Source organism: Mytilus galloprovincialis, chromosome 2 (genome assembly GCF_965363235.1).
Source record: "Mytilus galloprovincialis chromosome 2, xbMytGall1.hap1.1, whole genome shotgun sequence".
NCBI lineage: Eukaryota > Metazoa > Mollusca > Bivalvia > Mytilida > Mytilidae > Mytilus > Mytilus galloprovincialis.
This window is the reverse complement of record NC_134839.1, coordinates 70,762,292-70,784,219: the sequence shown is the minus strand read 5'-3', so window position 1 is coordinate 70,784,219 and position 21,928 is coordinate 70,762,292. Positions and strand designations below refer to the sequence as shown.

Genomic DNA, 21,928 nt, shown 5'->3' with positions numbered 1-21,928 from the left:
CTTATGTGCTCTAATGTACAGTAAACAGGTGAGACATATCGGCTAATGTGCTCTAATTACCCATTGACATTAAAATCATTTGGGACATTATAAATCCCTGTAAAGCATAAACAACACAAGCACTCATCTCTGATAACAGAATCATTTAAAGTTTTTTTTGTATTATATTAATGTTTGTATAAAAAAAAATTCAGAGACAAGTTTGGTAAAGTTAGAGAAATTATTTTATGATCACAACATTGTCTCTACATTTCAGGCTCTCTCAAGTTTCTAACCCAAGATATACTGAACAAAAATCAATAGTGGGCTTCCAAGCCATATCTGCATATCATACTTATAAATCTGTTTATTAATACCATACTTATTTCATGGTTCTTTATTGTTAGGCCTTGAATGTCGGTTAAAGGGCCAATAGAGCTAATGTTATGTCCTTGTTTGTACACCATGCAGACTATGAAGAATGCTATTTTTATATCATTTTTTAGTATAAGTTTGACATGGAGTTCAAAATATTACACCCAGAAACTTCAAATCAGTAATTAATAGCTACTGTGGCACCGACTATTGATTTTGTGACCCCAAAATCAATTGGGGTCACCAAACCCACATGGGACATGGTCGAAACAAACCTGGTAAAATTTTGACATTTAATTCAAAACATAACTTCCAGAAACAAAAGTTTGCCCAAATTTCAGTCTTGTCTTTAGACTATGGCCTTGACCTTCAACCCCAACATACATGTAGATGGGGCATTATCAAGCTTTTTCTTTCGGGTTAAGGTTTTATCAGGAAACTGATGAAAAGTTGCTGTCCGTACAAGGACAGCAATTCATCACATCTTAGTATTATTAATAAACTTCAAGGTAGCATAAATAACACCTGCATACAGGGAACAAATGTATTCATAGATCTCCTAGTTGATACATTCGAGGGCTTGTATTTCCTATCATAATTTCCTTAATAGATGGTTGCTGCTCACATGGTGAAGTTGAAATCATTATTCGTTAATTTTACTAATGCCATCACAAGTTGGTTGACAGTTATGGAATATCTGTTTCACAGATGATGACGAAATGTTCTAATAATCTTTACTTGAATACCATCCCCTTTACTGAGAATATGACCTACTGAATTAAACTAATTACCAGGTTTGTACTGGCATGAGCAACTCAATGGTGCTTTATGTGGAGCAGGATCTGGTTACCCTGGCCTTCTGGAGCATCTGAGATCAATCCCAAAAATGTTGTTGGTGTTTATGTTGCTCATTCTTTAGTTTTCTATGTTGTGTTTTGTGTACTGTTGTTTGTCTGCTTTTTATTTTTTTTTTAGCCAACACTTTATAGATTATTTTTTACTTTGTCTCTTATGTATCTTTTACCTATCTTTTAAAATGAATATAACAAAAAAATCTGTCCACATGCAGATCTTCAGTACATGTATTTGTCAATTTGATTGCATTCCCTTGACCATATCAAAGCTAAACAGACTATTTGTAAGAAAATTGTTTAAATAGTGTAGTGTATGGTAAAAGTAAAAGACATATATTGAAAAGAAAACATATCACTATCAAAACATAGTTTTAAATGAAATGAATTGTTTTTTTATTCATCACAATATAAATGTTCAATTCCTAAGATGATAACAGCACTTTTAAATAACAAACTGACAGAAATGTTATTATGTTTCCATTGGTTCAGCTCGTACAGTTGTTCTAACAACATCAAAATCCAGTTTCTTCTGTGTTGTTTTCAATACGGCAGTTGTACCTTTCTTGTATCTATATACTCCTTGTCTGAAAAAAAAAGGAAAAACAATGAGATACATGTACTGGTACTTGTAGAATCAAAATATAGTGCTTGTAAAAGATATATATAGATGTCATAAAAATTTATGGAAAAAATCTAAATAAAGAATTAGAATCATTTACAATGCAAGGTCTATTGAAATATTTCTATCTAATTTCAATTTGAGTGGAGTACAAATAAAATTTAAGTGAAAAACAACAAAAAATCTGGAAACCTGTATTCTTTATTGATGCCAAAATAAAACTCTATATTATCAATACCACAAACAAGGAGAAAAACAATGCAATTTGACTGCACAAAAAGCACAGTTTTTCTCTCTTATAGCTCTTTTTCTCTTATGCGTAAATCCAAATCATTTAAGGATGTTTCATGCTCATATCAGCAATATTGTATTTACTTCTTGGTTTTTTTTTAGGATTTTATTATTTCTTAATAATTAATGACAAGCATTTGATAACTGAAAGCAGTCTTTCATGCAGTATTTTTTTGTCTAGTTTTTCTTGAATCTTGAATCTATCTTTTCATATTGTTATCACAGTTTTAAAAGTGCTGGCTTTTTTCAGAACTGATGTGAAGGGTATATTATTGTCTTTACCTTTTTTTTTGTTATTCCAGTGATGGAGAATTAAAAGAAAACTACTGGGAGCTTAAAAAATACCTTATATGTTTATTTGCCTGCAAAAAAAAGTGTTAAACTGGCATACTAATGAATTCTTGTGTAATGTTCAAAGTTGAATCCATATAGTTTCAATATGTATAAGGTAAGTATAGGTGTAAGCTTTAATTACCTCTTTCCTTTGAGATTAGCTTCGTCATAAGGTCGTAAGTATTCTACTTTGTCTTTAGTGATCACACATAAGTCAATATTGCTACCAGATCCTAAATCATTGAAGATACCCCCAGCAATAGCATTTCTTACTAACTTCATGGCATCTTCTTTCTGTAAAATAGAAAATTTCAAAATGTAGATAGTTCATGTGTTATTAAAGTATGAAAGATGATAGTTTTAATTAAACAATTGATTTAATGTATTGCCAAAATTTGTATGTTTAAATTATCATTTGTAAAAATATGGATAAAGCCTTGTAAATTATAATGTATCTAATTGAGCAAATACTCATATCTGAATATTGTTTCTTCTCAAACAAATCTTGTATATTGGTACTTTAACATTTTTATTGCATGTATTCTCAGTAAATGTACTTATAATTGTAATATTTATTTAGTATTTGATAAAAATCACTTTATATTCAGAATTAAATCTAAATACCTGTCCAATGTATATATAATTATAATATAAATTGAGTATTAGATAAAAGCTGCTTGATTTTAATTTACATAATGTGGATTCATTAATTTTCGTTAGTACCAATGTGCATTTAGTAAAACTTGCATGTTTGTGAATTTCAATTTCATGTTTCAAAATCTACGTACAAGTCTATAAACATTTTGTCATTCATATGTGATATTAAATCGACGGAAAATTGGTATCCAACCAATAATAATGAATTCACAGTATAAAAGGTTATACAAATCCTATCATGATGCAGATGAGATTTTTTCTAGGGTGTTATATTTTTACTTTTAACCTAAATAATTCTATCCACTGGAGTAAAATAACAAGAGGCTTTTCATGAGCCTTTTATAGTTTACATTTTTATATTTACTTTCTGGACCTTTTGGATTATTGCTCTTCATCTTTTATATAAGCTTTGGATTTCAAATATTTTGGCCATGAGCATCACTAAAGAGACGATGTATTGTTGAAATGCGCATCTGGTGCAAGAAAATTGGTACCGTTAATGTAATTACTACCACTGGGTCAATGCCTCTGCTGGTGGACTGTTAGTCCTCGAGGGTATCACAAGCCCAGTAGCCAAATACAGATTTTTTGTGTTATTAAAATTTGCTGTTACAAAATGTTAGAAATCATTATAAATTAAGGAATGTATCTCCCTCATGCAAAGCTCTGATTCCTTTCAAGGATTTGGCTATACTTTTTGGACCTTTTGGATTATTGCTCTTCATCTTTTATATAAGCTTTGGATTTCAAATATTTTGGCCACGATCATCACTGAAGAGACATGTATTGTCGAAATGCGCATCTGGTGCAGGAAAATTGGTACTGTTAAATTAACATTCAATTTCAGTTTCAGGCATTTGACTTATTTGTTGAACAATTTTGTTATTTACACTTCGTGTAGGGCACAGCTTTATATGACCGCAGAGGTCGAACCCTGAACAGTTGGGGCAAGTATGGACACAACATTTAAGCTTGATACAGCTCTGAATTTGGATTGTGATTAAATAGTTGACACAACATAGGTTTCTAACACAGAATGAATGTGGTCTAAGAACTTAAACTTAAAAACTTTAAAAAATTAAATTGGACATTTACCTATTATGGTCCAATATCCAAAATCTAAATACATGGTTAGATTCAACATATCATAGAACCCCAAGAATGCAATTTTAGACCCTTTAGACCTCAATGTGGACCAATTTGATAACTGGGCCCAAATATTAAAAATCTAAATACATGGTTAAAATCAGCATATTGAAGAACCCCATAAATTTTTGTTGAAATCAAACAAAGTTTAATTTTGGGACCCAGATTTGGACCAACTTGAAAACTGGGCCAATAATAAAAAATCTAAGAATATTTTTAGATTCAGCATTTCAAAGAACCTCAAGGATTCAATTTTTGTTAAAATCAAACTAAGTTTCATTTTGGACCCTTTGTAGACCAATTTGAAAACAGGACCAAAAATTAAGAATCTAAATACACGGTTAGATTTTGCATATCAAAGAACCCCAATGATTAATTTTTTGATGACCCTTTTGGCCCCTAATTCCTAAACTGTTGGGACCAAAATCAATCCCAACCTTCCTTTTGTGGTCATAAATTTAAACCTTGTGTTAAAAATTCATAGATTTCTATTTAGGCTTAAATTAAAATACTGTTTGTTTGCCCTTTACCGACCGACCCTATATATTCCTTTCGACTGAAAATCTTTTATTTGTATTTACCAGAAATATTTTATTTTTCTTTATTTTTTGTTCCTACCGAAAATTCCCGCTCAAAACATTTTACCGGAATCCTCAGGTTTTATCTTCTGTGTATAAGGTTAAGTCTGTTTGGTATCACGTGAGCGTTTGGCATGAAGACTTGCATTTAGAGATTCAAAGCATTTGATTGAAATCGATGTTGAAAGTTATGAAATGATATGACGAACGTAAAGAGCAGGGTTCATTCAAAAAGTTCATCCAATACAAAATTTTCAACGTGTGTACATAATATTTTGTTACAGTGATATTGTTTGCCTTAAATTAATGGAGAATAAAGGCCTTTTCCCCTGGAGAAAAATCCCAATTTGAAAAAAAATGGCTAAAAATTATTCCCAAAAAGACAACTTTGTTCCAAAACAGTGCAGTCTCAGTAGTAATTGTAGGACAATGTATCCTATGTAGGGATGGCCATTGGTGATCCATAGATTAGGATGATTATGTCACTGCCTTCGACCAGCTTTGACATTTTATTTATATCTGACATGAACCAAAGTTCTGTGAATTGGAGAATAATTGGCAGTAAAATCGCCATGTTTTCCTTATTGTACAGACCCTTTATAAATGCGATGTAAAATATGTGACAATTGAGTTTCAAGTTTTTTAGATTTTATTGATAACACCTCTAGTTTTAGCTCTTTCAACTGGTTGCATGACGATGATGGTGGGAAATGCACTGGGTTTATATTCTAGTCAAATATTCTTTTTATTTCATAGATATCATCTCTCATAATTCTAAGTTCAAATTTTGATAAAATTGGTAGAATGTCGGAATAAAACATGCTATAAATTGTACAATTGCACATTGTACAGCTGTGTCACAAACAATGCTAGAGAGATATAATAAACCTTTCGGTCGAGTTAATCGTACAAGGTACATGTACGTAGTACAGAATATTAGTGCAAGTTAAAACTCTTAAAAGTTCCAGGCATATGAACGTTGAAAATATGCTGCACAGCCCTATATTTTGATATTTGAAAACAAAATAGTAATGCATAAGAATTAACTTCACATTCAACATGATATTTATTTTTCATAACTTCCTGGGACTAATTTACTAATAGTTCCAGAAACTTTAATAATAGTAAAGATCAGTAAAATCATACTTAAACAAAAGCAAATACACACAAAAATGATATCATGCAGATTTTGTATCTATGAAATAAAATATCATACCTACCTGCCTACCCATGACAAAAAATGTACCAAGCCAAGTTATTTTTTGGGAAAGAAAAATAAAATATTTTACCTACCTACCTACCCTGTTTCAAATAATAGGGTAGGAAAAGGGCAAACAAACAATATTTTAATTTAGGCCTAACTTATACTAAAGTTATTGTGTAAAAAACAAGAAAAATGCTTATTTGGGACCTTTTTTTGGCCCCTAATTCCTAAACTGTTGGGACCAAAACTCCCAAAATCAATCCCAACCTTCCTTTTATGGTCATAAACCTAATGTTAAAATTTCATAGATCTCTATTTACTTATACTAAAGTTATTGTGCGAAAACCAAGAAAAATGCTTATTTGGGCCCTTTTTGGCCCCTAATTCCTAAACTGTTGGGACCAAAACTTCCAAAATCAATCCCAACCTTCCTTTTATGGTCATAAACCTTGTGTTTAAATTTCATAGATTTCTATTTACTTTTACTAAAGTTATAGTGCAACCAGATGCTCCGCAGGGCGCAGCTTTATACGACCGCAGAGGTTGAACCCTGAACGGTTGGGGCAAGTATGGACACAACATTCAAGCTGGATTCAGCTCTAAATTTGGATTGTGATTAAATAGTTGACACAGCATAGGTTTCTGACACAGAATGAATGTGGCCTAATGAACTTAAAATACTTTTTTTTCCTTTGAGCAATTCACTATGCTGTTGAATATTAATCCTCTCAAAAAATGTTTGAAGAAATTTTCTTTTTATTTATGAAATTTGAAATGAGAAAAATTTAACCCCCCCCTCCCATTTTTTTTTCACATCCCCCTTTCCCTTTTTCCAAAACTGATCTCAATTCAAATTTCTAATGGAGTTTGCAACAATAACTACTCATTTAAATACATCATAAAATATTAAAATGTAACAAAAGGTGCTTGTTATCACTGAATGGTAAAGATTGTTTTAATTTATCAGTTGGTAGTAAAAGTGAATATACATTGTATATTGTATAAAACAATGATTTAAGTTGATTCAACTACTATTCTGGACAAAGAAAGATAACTCCAATCAATTGAAAATTTCTTGCTATTGCACAATATTGTGCAATTAGATATTTTTTGCTATTGTGCAATACTGTGCAATTGAAAATATTTGCTATTGCACAATACTGTGCAATTGAAGATTTCTTGCTATTGCGCAATACTGTGCAATTGAAAATTTCTTGCTATTGCACAATACTGTGCAATTGAAGATTTCTTGCTATTGCTGAATACTGTGCAATTGAAAATTTCTTGCTATTGCACAATACTTAATATAATAATTTTGGATCCTGATTTGAACCAACTTGAAAACTGGGCCCATAATCAAAAATCTAAGTACATGTTTAGATTCAGCATATCAAAAAAGCTCAAGAATTCAATTTTTGTTAAAAAATCAAACTTAGTTTAATTTTGGACCCTTTGAACTTTAATGTAGACCAATTTGAAAACGGGACTAAAAATTAAGAATCTACATACACAGTAAGATTTGGCATATCAAAGAACCCCAATTATTCAATTTTTGATGAAATCAAACTAAGTTCAATTTTGGACCCTTTGGGCCCCTTATTCCTAAACTGTTGGGACCAAAACTCCCAAAATCAAACCCAACCTTCCTTTAGTGGTCATAAACCTTGTGTTTAAATTTCATAGATTTCTATTTACTTAAACTAAAGTTATGGTGCGAAAACCAAGAATAATGCTTACTTGGGCCCCTTTTTGGACCCTAATTCCTAAACTGTTCAGACCTCAACTCCCAAAATCAATACCAACCTTCCTTTTGTGGTCATAAACCTTGTGTTTAAATTTCATTGATTTCTATTTACTTAAACTAAAGTTATTGTGCGAAAACCAAGAATAATGCTTATTTGGGCCCTTTTTTGGCCCCTAATTCCTAAACTGTTAGAACCAAAACTCCCAAAATCAATCCCAACCTTCCTTTTGTGGTCATAAACCTTGTGTCAAAATTTCATAGATTTCTATTTACTTAAACTTAAGTTATTGTGCGAAAACCAAGAAAATGCTTGTTTGGGCCCTTTTTGGCCCCTAATTCCTAAAATGTTGGGATCAAAACTCCCAAAATCAATCCCAACCTTCCTTTTGTGGTCATAAACCTTGTGTTAAAATTTCATAGATTTCTATTCACTTTTATTAAAGTTAGAGTGCGAAAACTAAAAGTATTCGGACGACGACGACGCAGACGACGACGCCAACGTGATAGCAATATACGACGAAAAATTAAAATTTTTGCGGTCGTATAAAAACCAAATGTTTTCGGATGACAACGATGACGACGCCAACTTCATACCAATATACGACCAAAAAAAAATTTTCAATTTTTGCGGTCTTATAATAATACATAACCCAAAAAGTAAAATTTCTTAAACAATTAACTGTCTTGACAGTTACCAAAGATGTCTGAAGAAACCTATATTAACACTTTCAAATATGTCAGTTTTGCACTTTAGTTTTTGAGATGAATGCCAAAATTTTTGTTTGACCTCAATGTTCTATTTTTAGAAACTGCCCAAATGTTTTTAAATGGATCAAATCCAAGAATACAATCTTTAAACAAGATACCTTATTGAACATTTATAAAAGTTGTTAAGTATTTGGCCTAGTAGTTTCAGAGGAAAAAAATCTTGAAATAGTTTATGACGACAACAGACGACGATGAAGACAAGCGATTATGGAAGCCAAATGGTGGCACAAGATTACATAGGACCCTTTGGGTCAGTGAGCAAAAAAATAACAAAGATTTTAACTCTACAAAGAAAGTATAATAAATTGCTACCTCCATATTTGGTTTGAAACCATCTTCAAATACAGCCATAGCAGCAAGGGATCCAGAACCTAGAAAAAGATAATAAAATGCAGAAGGTGTATTAATCAAAATATTGTAATTAAACTATAAATTATATGTTTCTATGTTAACATTGTTTTGTAGTAACTATAAATATAATTATGTATTTTGCCAATAGTTACACATGTAAATTTGTCTGAGTGTTACAAATCTCAAGGTAATTAGTTTGAGCCAATATTTAACAGTATCATCAAGTCTTTTTAGACAGCTGAAGTGAATTTTCATACCACATCTTCTTATATCTATATATATCCATTTAATGTATATAAAATTAAACATAGTATGCTGGACCAACATTAAAAATATCTTTGTTTCCCCTCCCCTACTGAGGTTATCAGGGTATGGGTAGGTAGGTAGGCATATTATTTTATTTTATTTCTTGATATAATTTTTCTATATTGAATTCAACAGGTAAGATAAGTCAAGAAAAGTGGGATATTCCCTGTATATTCAGTATACACCCCAGTTTTCTGGTGTTAAAAACAGTATACAGGGACCTTCTTTTTCCTATTCATTTTATGGTATGAAATCTACAAAAGCACATTCTTCATGTGATAACAATGTTTAATGAAAGCGAGTGTTTAATTGTTTAAAAATCAAGCTTGTTTCAAGTCTAATTTCATGCATAACTCACAAAAAAACAATTCCTGTGTTCACCAATTCATACCTTGATCATCAATTATGAGATGACAAAAAGATATGTTAATGACTTGGAAGTCAAAATTTAATGAATAAAAATATTCAATAGAAGTGAACATAATTCAGTTATGCTCAGTTACACCTGGATCATGCAGCTTGGTCAATTAATTCTAAACAAAAGATTTGTATGTCTTTTGAGTTCTAGAAAAACACAAGGCTTCACTTAAATGTTTTGTTGTTCCTAGAATACTTTAAGTATTTACAAATTCAACTGATGCAGTTATAACTTAAAACGTGCCCTTTTGTAAATTTCATGCCATAAATTGGAAAATAAATACACATTTAAACTGGTCTTGTTTACACCAGAAATGAGGGAATTCACGTATCCAACATTTTCTGACTTGTGCCCAACCTGTTCGAAGACAAAATAGATTAATTTCAAAGCACGATTCAGACCATTTTTACTCAAAGATTTTATCCTTTAAACAGGGACATAGGTAAAAGACAAAGCCAATCAAGGTGCACTCAGTGGGTTGAAAGATGCTTCGGATTTTTAATTTTCAAATATCAAATCGTGTGGCAAGGCATTATGGTTTGTTTTCTTTGACTCCGAATCATATAGACGCTTCAATGCAAAAATGCCTTGATTTAAAACACTTGTTGAATACAGCATCAGAAAGGTATGACAAAAAACCAACGCACGTTTACCATGTTTACTACAGCTTCGGAAAGATATCACCAAAAACCAACATAGCAAAAAAAAATTTTGGACAAGAATGGCCAATAAAATTTTTCGAGTTGCTGCGATTTTACCGGGTCAGTGGTGGGAGGGGAAACAAACAATATTTTATTTTTGGCCCTGATTATGAGTGATTTTGGCTGTCCTGTCCTTCCCAATACCATCAATTTAAATGGATTAGCCATAGTGGCGGACATCTTCAAGTTATTGAGATTATGTAAAATAGCAAGAAGACAAACATTTTAATAGATATTCCAAACACAATGGAAAAAATATATTTCATTTGTAACCACAACATTTTTCAAAATAGACTGGTAATTACACCTACCCATTGTAACATAGGGTAACTTGTCTGTAGATCCATGCGGGTATACACTGTATAAGTGTGGTCCAGTACTGTCAACCCCTCCCAGTACAAGGGCAGCACTGATGTGACCATGGTACCTGCACATAGAAAACATTAAAGTTGTACATGTAATATCTGTATATCAATCTTCAGCAACATGTACATTGTGTAGTTAATATTTTGCTATCATCAAAATTATAATAAAGTAATTGGTCACATAGCTTGTATTTTCTAGCCATACTGATTTTACCCTTGTGCTTGATTTGCAAAGAGTATTTTGTTTATAATGTATTTTTTGACGTATGAGGGTAAAATAATCGCACTTTTTTCAATGACATTTACATGTAGAATTGCCCTTTTTCTGACTAGCACCCTGCCTTTTAAAATTTTGGCTAGAACACTGCACAGGTTGAGAAAAATTGGCACATTTTATAGTATTTTACAGGGAAAAAGGCTGTATTCTAGAAAATAAAACTATATTTAATAAATTTAAACATGAGAAGGTCGCTATGAAAAATCATTTTAGAAAAAAAGATATTATAAATGGGAGTAACTGTTATCTCCCCTTAAAAGCGAATTTTTAAAAATTAAATCATTAATTTGGTGGTTTGTATCAATCAAATCTTTGTATATATAGTATAAAAACTGTTACTCTGCCTTCCCACTGAATTAAGGTGTCAATCTTAATTACAATGTTTCAGAAAACAACCATCTCTTGTGGAGAGTTGTCTCATTGAAAATCATTTATATAACACATCTTCTTTTTTATAACCAACTTTTGTTCAACATTGCTCCAAAATCATGGATATTTCTGTACATCAAATTCTGTTACTATTACCTAAACAGCATCTGTTTGAGGAGACGATTTGCTGTACATACACGAGGCATTCTGTTAGTATTAAGACGATGAAGTTCAAGCTGAGAGGAAATCATATTAGTGGTCATTTCTGTATCAGCTGCAGTTCCAGCTCCACAACAACTTTAAAATACATAAACAAATGTATACTGAGGATTCATTTATATTAGTGACAATTTCGTGGATTAAGGGAAACATATTCGTGGATATTTAATTTTGTGGTTTTTCCAAAGTCTGTGTACAACAACCCTAAGGGAAACTTGTCATTTGTTGAACATTCAATTTCGTGGTTTACCTATAAATACCCACAAATCCACAAAAATTGGTATCCAACTAATAATAATGAATCAGTATGGTATATTCTGTGGATTAACCATTAGTTATTTTTTTTTGTAGGCATTGTAATAATAGATATACAGATCGACTCATAGTTAAACCACCTGCTTCTCCAATCTGTTTACACATTATTGCAAAGGCTGTTCCAAAATAGGTTGTGATGGTGATCAAATTAATTGTGGTGGTTGTATTTTCATTTTTTGGACAATTATATAACTAAATTGAAAATGTTATACTGTGGGTAGTTAGTGTCTAACCAAAGTGGCTCCCCCATATTATTTTTATTCATAACAAATGCATATTTACATTAAATTTCATTATATTAAAAAATTTTAATAATTTGGCATAAAAACTAATCTGAGGTAGATTTATAAGGAAAATATTTTCAAAACACAAAATGGTTAGTTTGCAAAATCTGTGATATACATGTATTGCAATTTTTTGTATATTTTCATTAAAACTAAGATATCACTAAAATATTAATCTTTTAAAAAAAACACTATTCTTTCATCACACTTTGTGTACTCGAAAATAAAGGAAATGAACCTACTATATATTTGGTGATATGTAATGGATTTTACTGCAGTTTTTGTCAGCTACAATAGTATCTTCTGTGGCTCTGGTATCAGCTCCTAGTACTACACCATCCTACAATTATACAGTAAGGAAATATCTAATGGATCAAAATATCAAATCTGCAGAAAAATATGTTTTTGTTATCAGCATCATAAATCCCATTTTATGACCATATTCTTTTCCATATTAGCTTATTATCTCAACTCTTACAACTTTTCATCTTGCTCACAAATCTGGGGAATTTTCTGTCCAAAATAGGAAAATATCAACCCTTTTCAATTTTTCCAGAGCTCCAGATAAGCTGCGTATTTGCATGATCACGCAATAAAAATAACTAGATATCATTGAGATGGGAGCCATCTCTGTGGGCCCCGCTGTGAATAATGCGCATTAAAAAATTGTATCTTTACCATAGGACATGGGGTTGTCAACAGAAATCAAAGTTTTTGACCTTGACCTTTGACCTAGGAAGTTGTAAATAAATTATGACACACCCTTTGGTGTTGGTTTATAAACATGTCAAGTATAAACTTTGAAATGATAACGGTTCTCAAGATATAGAGCGGACACGATCTTTACCATAGGACATGGGTTTGTCAACAGAAACCAAAGTTTTTGACCTTGACCTTTGACCTAGGAAGTTGTAAATAAATTATGACACACCCTTTGGTGTTGGTTTATAAACATGCCAAGTATAAACTTTGAAATGATAACGGTTCTCAAGATATAGAGCGGACATGATCTTTACCATAGGACATGGGGTTGTCAACTGAAACCAAAGTTTTTGACCTTGACCTTTGACCTAGGAAGTTGCACATAAATTATGACACACCCTTTGGTGTTGGTTTATATACATGTCAAGTATAAACTTTGAAATGATAACGGTTCTCAAGATATAGAGCGGACACAATCTTTACCATAGGACATGGGGTTGTCAACTGAAACCAAAGTTTTTGACCTTGAACTTCGCCCTAGGCAGTCGTTCATAAATTATGACACACCCTCTGGTGTTGGTTCATATACATGTCAAGTATAAACTTTGAAATCATAAGGGTTCTCAAGATATAGAGCGGACACGATCTTCACCACAGGACACAGGGTTGTCAACTGAAACCAAAGTTTTTGACCTTGACCTTTGACCTAGGAAGTTTTACATACATCATGACACACCCTCTGGTGTTGGTTAAAATGGATGTCAAGTATAAACTTTGAAATCATAACGGTTCTCAAGATATAGAGCGGACACAAAGTTTAAGTGTTACGGACGGACGGACAGACGGACGGACGGACGGAAAGACGGACGGACGGACAGACGGACGGACAGACTGATCACTATAGGGCGACCCGCCTTAGGCGGGGCCCTAATAAAAAACCCAATGCAATTGCCCATTGCAGGGTTCAATAACCCAATTATTTCAAAGGAAAACCCAATTATATGCCCAAACCATGAGTTCTCAACCCTTTAATTGGCTACTGTTTGCGTTATTTACCCTTGTCTGTTTACAGTCGTCGCGTAAATCTATGTTTATAATATTTATAATTGGAAATTTCCTTTCGTTCTAAAAATAGATCCCTGCATCAAGTAGCTGAAATGGGTCCCTGTTGGAGTTTTCTGTTGCTCAATAGGGACACGTGTTTTTGAAAACATTTCGGTCTTCTCTGCGTTTATCCAATTAGCGTGTGTCATTTAGTCATATTTTTTTTGCATTGCTCGAGATTTATCATAACATACATTGAATTAAAACGAAAGTGAATGTCGGGTAAAAATATTAAATAGAAGCATGTTTTCTGCTTCTTTTGAAAAACTGAGGGAAAGTTATGATAACAAGACTCAGCCAGTGTTTTAGGAAGTGTCTATCGAAAGCACAGACGTATGTGCGTACCTTCTAATGAGAACATTGCTAATAAACACGGGGTTTCGTCAAAAACGAAATCAGTTGGAAAAAGTGAAAGGCCAAATCAATTATGACATGATAAAGCATGAGAAACCAAAAGTTCTAATAAAAGACAACTAAACCCAGATTTATATAAATTGAATAAACCAAAATCATTCAAGTATAATTAGAGTTTATGTAGTATTTTTTTTTTTCATTTTACGGTTAATTAATGAATACACACACAGGCACTGGTCTCAGAATTTATTATATAAAGGTGTAAGACGAATGCCTGTGAATACACATATCCGTTTTTGTGAGAAAATACAAAACTGGCAGAAGGTTTGGAACGGGACACAAATTAAACCTTCAATTGCTCCTCAGTGAATAAACCAAATAAAACAGCTAGCAAATAACCCTAACCCTAAACCAAATAAAACAGTTAAACAAAGAAAGAAACATATTTAAGATGGAAAAAAATCTGGGGTTGATATTGCCTAAATATTCAATATTGTGTTGATGAAAAAACCCAATACATTCAGGAGCTTGGTGGTGAAAAACCCAATTTGATATTAACGTGAGGGGTGAATTGGAATTGATAATGCAATTAAAAAACTTTATCACCCAATTATATAAGAAAATGGTGGGTAAAAAACCAAATTTGTGAATTCTTATTGGGAGCTCTGATTTTTCCAAGTGCAGATAGAATAAAAATCTACTATAACTATCAGTCAGGGGTACATTTTTTATGCCTCATTAATGGGAATTATGCTTTCTGGCAGGGTTGGCAAAAACCCGGGTTTTATGAGTATTGCCCAGCCCAGTGGGAAATACTGGGAAAACCCGGGTTTTACTGGGTTTTACTGGGTAATACTGGGTAATACTGGGTAATATACGTTTCTGGCCTGAATTTCAAAGAGGATTCAGTAATCAAACACAAATGCAATACATTTAAGATTTTTATTTATAAATAAGTTTAGTTGTTTGAAAGTCTTATGATACATACATGTACAAAAGTAAAAGTGTATACATCTGAGAAAGAATTATTCTAACAACTCTGACAAAAAAATATTTTTTTGAAATATATAACTAGACGTATAAAGAATTTAAGGAGTACATGTAAGAAAAATTACTTTGAAATAATTTATATATGTACAAATGTACAAAACTAATTAATAAGTAATTATTCAGATTAGAACACAGATATGTTTATATAACAATAATCAGTCTTTTCATTTCTATAAGAGTTAATGACAAGACCCTGTAGGGTGTTTATTTAGCAATCATGATTGTGTATACATGTATAGCAATTTACTTTACAATTCACTTAAACACTGTAATAAAGTGTTAAGATTATTGAAACAATGCTTGGAAATTAATGAGGAATCCTAAATTGTGCAAATATTGTATTTTGCCTACATAGAATTATGTGGAGAAGAGAATGAAATTGAATTTTTGATGACTCTCAATGGTTATCTGTATAAAATGTATATATTTAGCTACAATACTATGAAACTACAACAAGTCTTTACTATTTTGTGTTGAAATAAGCTTAAAAAAATCATATTGCCCAGTATTACCCAGTATTCCCCATTTCAGGGAGTATTGCCCAGCCCGGGAAAACCCGGGCGGGTAATACTTTGCCAACCCTGCTTTCTGGTCTATGCATCCATCCATTCGTCAGTCCATCTGTCTGTCCGGCTTCAGTTTAAAGTTTTTGGTCTAGGTAGTTTTTGATAAAGTTGAAGTCCAATCAACTTGAAACTTAGTACATGTACACATGTTCCCTATGATATAATCTTTCTAATTTTAATGCCAAATTAGAGATTTTCCCCCAATTTCACGGTCCACTGAACATAGAAAATGATAGTGCGGATGGGGCATCTGTGTACTGGGGACACATTCTTGTTGTACCTGCACAAGTTATATTTTTTTTTAATTGAAGAAGTTAATAATAATATACTTGAATCAGTAAATTGTTTGACACTTTTTTTATTTTGTCTCATATTCATATTTTCTTGTAAGGTTTTGAATAATCTCCCCTTAATATTCTCAAAAAATTTACTTGTACAATTTTTGTTTTGTTTTATAAACCCTTAAAATTTTCAAATTTTGAGATGTAAAAATGCCATAAATTTTATTTCTCTGGTTAGCTCATACTTATACATATTGTAAGTAGTGTTTATATTTGACTAATTATTGTTAGGGCTATTCCAGAAAAAAATGTATGGGGGGGGGGTTGGAAGGCAGTTTTTGTCAGCACCCGCCACCCAGACAATCGTAATTGAGAATTATAGTGCATTATAGTGTGAAAAGTTGCTCTGATACCCATCACCCATGTATTATTAATACAATGTGCCTTCCAACCCCCCAATACATTTTTTTCTGGAATAGCCCTTAGCTGTATGTCTGATGGCAATTTTAGACTGTGAATTATATACATAATTATACAGAAGTGAAGTTATCATGGTTATAGCAAACATGGTGAGTTTAACACCTTGATAGACCATGTGTTTTGCAGCTATCATGGCTATGAACATGAACCCTTAAATTCTTACCTTGTAAATAACACCGCAGATTGTTGTTCCGGTCTTATAAGCAGTTGGTTGTTTAAGACCTTTTTGTTCAAGCAACAAATTTCTGAAAAAGCCAGAAGAAATCAATTAAGTTCAACAGTTATCATACACATATTATTCATGGCCATTTTTATGGCTTTCAATACATATACAAGCATATTACTTAATTCTAATTTTGGAATAAAAGACAATAAGGAAAAATTATCATTAATGAGTACCACTTGCAATGACTTGTACAGGTTATTTTTATTTACTTGAAGAAGTGAATATTTACATTGTATATACTTATACATTGTACAAGTAAATTTGTAAGATACTTACATGTATACATATGATACAAATGTAATCTATTTACTTGCATATGTATATTATCTTAATGGCTTATCTATGTCCCTTAATATTATAGACATTCAGTTTTTTCTTCTAAAGTAAAATAGTTCTACTGTCCTTGGCCATATAAATAGCAAAACAGTCACTATAAATATATGATCACGATGAACGGATGGTTATTTAATGTCCAGTTATTGCTTTCTCCATGAGGGAATAAATAATAATCAGTCAGAGCTCAGACATAAACAAGTCTATTTCTGTTTTTGACTTAAAGAAGTTAAAACATGTATTCTTTATAAAAATGTGTTTTCAATTTTAGACTTATCTAAGTCACAAAATGACAGACTTGTTTAGGTCTATTTATGTTGATGAAAAAACTTAACTTGACTTGGTGGCCAAACTACACCACCTTTGACAGTAAAAACCTGTCTGAGAGTTCACAAGGACTTGATCTATCTATATTTAATTATCTAATTGAACATCCTTACTAAACACAGATGTTTTACCTCATTAAGTGTGGATCCAGGTGGTTGCATTGTAAGGTTAATTAACATCAGTGTTCCAGCTAGCATGAAATGGAGGGGCGCCGCGCCCCGCCCCTGAAATTTTGCGCCCCTCTGCCTTTTTTAAGCGCCCCTGCGCCCCTCTGTGCCCTTTTGAAAAAAAGTTTAAAAAACGATCTTTTTTCCTCATATCGTCGCCACTTTGTTGAGTTCTTTATACACACACTTCATTAAGACAACAGATTAAAATTGTTGACACTTGTTACCTGATTATAATCACCTATTTGATTAGAGTCAATTACTTAATCAGGTGAAATTTACGACCCTGTCTAATCCCTTTACCCTGAAGCACCAAACATCGAAGTTTAAATGAATTGATTATTTTAACACCTGACGATGCAAAATATAATTTATAAAATAAATGTGAACGGTGTTCATTTCTATTGTATTTGTTATTTATTATGTCATTTAAAAAGAATCATTCCAATAGGTCAACATGCAAAATGCATGAAACATGATGTAACTTTGACCTCCGTAGCAGAGTTCAAAAAATTTATGGGTCACTGAATATTCACAATTCAGATCGTTTTTGTTTTGATGTTTTTATTTTTGAAACTGATCTTTCAAACTAGTTTTAATCCAGAAGAAAGTAAAACCATTGCTTGACTGTACCTTAAGTTGAATATCTATATCCAAATTAAATTAATTAAAACTGTAATCCATGATCACAAATTGAATGCTTTGTTTACAATTGTTGAAAGCCATGTGCTTTTTGGCGGGAAAATTCGGGAAACCCCTTATTAAAAGGAAACAGTTACATTTCATTGTTATTTATAGACAGTAGGAATTTCATTTTGGAAATCATTTTGATTACAACTGCTAAGATTTATTCATGAAAAATTATAATAATTTCTTGGGGTGAAACTGATAATACTTTTTTTTATTAAAATAATTTACATCTAGGGGTATGGAAAGGGGGGCTTTTTTTTTTCTTTTTTTTCAATAATATTACAAATATATATAAAGTTCACCAGTCTGAAAATACATGGTTAAATGGATTTTAATTCTGAAAAACTCATGTTTATTTAATTCCTTTATTATTTCCATCATAATAAGAAACAAGCTACATGTATAAGGTATTTCAAACATATATTTTTGGCTTTTATATAAGAACATTCAAGACTATTAATATGTATGTGCCTGCAGTAAAAACAAACCTGGTAAGGCCTAAAAAAATTCTACAGGGCCCTTGAAAAAACTTTTGGATCCAGGCTGGCCTTCAGAGAAAATGTTAAGTATTGTTCCTGACTGTATTGCAGATTTATGTGAAGTTTTTAAACTGACATGCACAATTCATTTCATAAGTGTAATAAAAATAATTCTACAAAACAACGCAGCGCATCGCGTTGCAAATTCATCTTAGACCCACCATGCATCAAGAAATATATCTTTATGTGGTAATATTAAGTATTTGATTTTTTTCAGTGAGAACGCGCTAAAGTGCCCTTTTTAAAAACGCGCCCCTCTATTTTCAAATCCTAGCTGGAACACTGAACATGATCCCCGATTTTTCAGACTCTCATTCATATTTTTCTTTAGAAGATCTAGACAAGGCATTGGCTTTCAATGTTGTCATTATTTGATTTAGATGCATGACCTTTTTATGAGTATGCGTGGGTCTTGAAGTTGACCAATTTTGGTAACTTATCGACTTGTAGGAGTTGATATTTGCAACTGTTTGATTCTGGTCAATCATTTCTTGCTTAACAATATTTGACTTATTTAAGTCGTATTTTGTCTTGCATTAAAGGGAGACAAATCCTAAAACTTACAAATTTAGACATCTATAAGTCAAAAGCAGATTCAGACTTATTTATGTCTGAGCTCTGACTGATAATGGGTGACATTTCTCTATTAGTTAGAATGTGTCAGTTTTCAGATAATTTAATAAACTAAGTCTGAGGTGCTTTTTCTACCTCTTCTTTTTAGGCCAGAATTTTTTAATTTGTTGGTTTACGGATCCGCCGACTCGATTTTGCCGATTTCCAGAATAAAAATAAAATTCACTTTTCATGCTTTTTTATTCCCGCCAACCCTAACAAATGCATTATCCCTGAAAAATAATTAAAATATTCTTTTATTTATAAAATGAAATGCATTTATCACTATCAAAATTGATAACACTTTCTGTAGTGTAAAAAATAAAACTTCCAGTTTATGTTTCTAAAAATAGACAAATCAATTATAACTGACCTTGAAAAATCAGAAATGTCGTTTGCGCAAATAAGTTTGCGAAACGTAACCTTTAAAACCAATTACAAAATAAGTTGTTTCCCGTATTTGTCATCAGTCCGTAAGATGCATCATCTGATAGAAATAGACTTGTCCAAATGTGGACAGGTGGAAGACGTCAAGTTAAAGAACTGAATATTAAATAATCATTTGGAATTATCTTGTTTCATAAATCTATAATAAAAAATATCGTTCATTTTGATAAAAACAGTAATGCATGACACAGATTAACCCGATATCCTCGTTTTTTCCAGTGGACGAGTCTATTACGTTTGTTGACACGTGTGTTGAAACTTACTTTCATACTCGTGACGTTTTTACATTTTTTTTTCTTTATCAGTTTTTGTGCTTGAAGATCATAATTCGCCAAGTTTTCTGAAATTAATTTTCTTTGTACGTGCACCCCCCCCCTTTTGTTTACGGGAAATTATTAGAATGTCATGCGATGTTTATGACAGCTGATTTCATCGAACTAAAATCTAAGAAATGATGATAAAATAGCATCACAAACATATTGTTAAAAAGATAAAATATATATTTGTTTTCCATATTTTTCTGTCTTGAAAGATATTTTTTTTTCTTTTTTTTCTGACCAACCGACTCGACTTTTTCATGGGTAAAATCCGTAAACCAACAAATTAAAAAACCCTGGCCTTAGTGTTATAAAAAGAAAATTTTTATGAAATAGTGCATTTTTGTTTTAAATAAAGAGATACAAATTTTAGCAATGGACAAATGTTTAATGAATCAAACAAGGACTCAGTTACCCATGTTAGATCTGCCATTTGTAACTTCTCAACCCTTATCGCTTCATTTATATTTACATTAAAGTACATGTAATTGAGCAAAAATCTCCAGAGTAATTACAATGGTTTATTTAAAAGTGCTCTATTTTAAGAACAAAAAGTAGATTTCTTTAAAATACAAAAATAGAAATTTATAAATCACACAAAAATAATTCATCATTCAAGATAAATAACGAATGTAACAGCAACTTAAAGGGTTGTGAAATGCAGAATGCATAGTTTTAATAAATAACATGAATAATTGGGTTCTACTTTGAATGAATTGGGTTTTTAAACACTCAGTAAAATATTAATTGAATTGGGTTTTCTATTGTATTAATACACCTTATCGCTATTTGTCAGCCATTACTGGACATCACAAAGGTTCCTTTAAATATTGACGTCATAATACAAAACATCTGACGCCACAATGTAAAAGTGATAATCACAAAAAAGGTAGGACATTGAAACTATGTAAAAAATTCTTGTCAAAATTATGTCTCAAAGTTACCCCCAAAATTTGCTCTTATAAAGTCCAGACGTGAAAAATGGCTTCAGCCTTATGAAGTCGTAGGAAGGCATCACAGAAAAATAATAAAATAGCTTTGCCAGACATTAAAATTATAAATTATTTGGACTATAAAAAAAAAATTAGAGTCTATTGTCTGTAATTTTGAAGACCAACAGCTCCCACCACAAAATACATATACAATGCTGAAGAAATCATCACATTTGAAAACCCTCTGAGCTTTTTTCTTGTAGATCAAAATGAAAATTCGTTAAATTTGTCATTTTTGTATACAAATAAATATTTTTTTCGCACAAAGTTGCATAGTCATTGCTTGTCGTTTTCAAATGAGAAGATAATCGTTTCCAGGGTACTGAAAGAAGGGAAATTTATATTTAAAGATAATGCTGAAAAGGCGTCATTTGAACATTCATCATTATTATATCTAAAAATAGTTAAACCTCTGGCAATTATCGAAATTAAAACCACCGGTTGGTAACTCTGTGAGGGCAGCCATCATTCAATATTGTATCTGGTACCTTGGAGAGTTGAGTCTCACGAATCATAGTAATCATTGACCGGCAACCAGATGAAATATTCGCTCGGAACTCTTCTTGCATTATTGATAACAACTACATT

At 31.8% G+C, this 21,928-nt stretch overlaps 1 protein-coding gene across 1 annotated transcript; it reads right to left on the bottom strand.

Moving 5' to 3' along the window:
• Positions 1-1,577: 1,577 nt before the first annotated feature.
• Positions 1,578-21,884, bottom strand: LOC143064298 (proteasome subunit beta type-7-like). Its single transcript, XM_076237035.1, has 8 exons — positions 21,751-21,884; positions 16,854-16,935; positions 12,396-12,493; positions 11,492-11,632; positions 10,636-10,751; positions 8,861-8,919; positions 2,594-2,745; positions 1,578-1,792 (listed from the first exon to the last, which is right to left on the bottom strand). The coding sequence occupies exons 1-8, from the start codon at positions 21,807-21,809 to the stop codon at positions 1,678-1,680; spliced, it is 822 nt and encodes a 273-aa protein (XP_076093150.1). The 5' UTR covers positions 21,810-21,884; the 3' UTR covers positions 1,578-1,677.
• Positions 21,885-21,928: the final 44 nt, after the last annotated feature.

What these genes read in the sequence shown, in the direction of transcription:
- LOC143064298 (XM_076237035.1), bottom strand. Translation starts at nt 21,809, where the DNA reads ATGATGGCTGCCCTCACAGAGTTACCAACCGGTGGTTTTAATTTCGAT. An exon ending in TACATATCACCAAATATATA is followed by an intron (nt 11,633 to 12,395) that starts GTAGGTTCATTT and finishes TGTATTTTAAAG; the next exon opens with TTGTTGTGGAGCTGGAACTG. An exon ending in GTTACCCTATGTTACAATGG is followed by an intron (nt 8,920 to 10,635) that starts GTAGGTGTAATT and finishes ATCTTTTTCTAG; the next exon opens with GTTCTGGATCCCTTGCTGCT.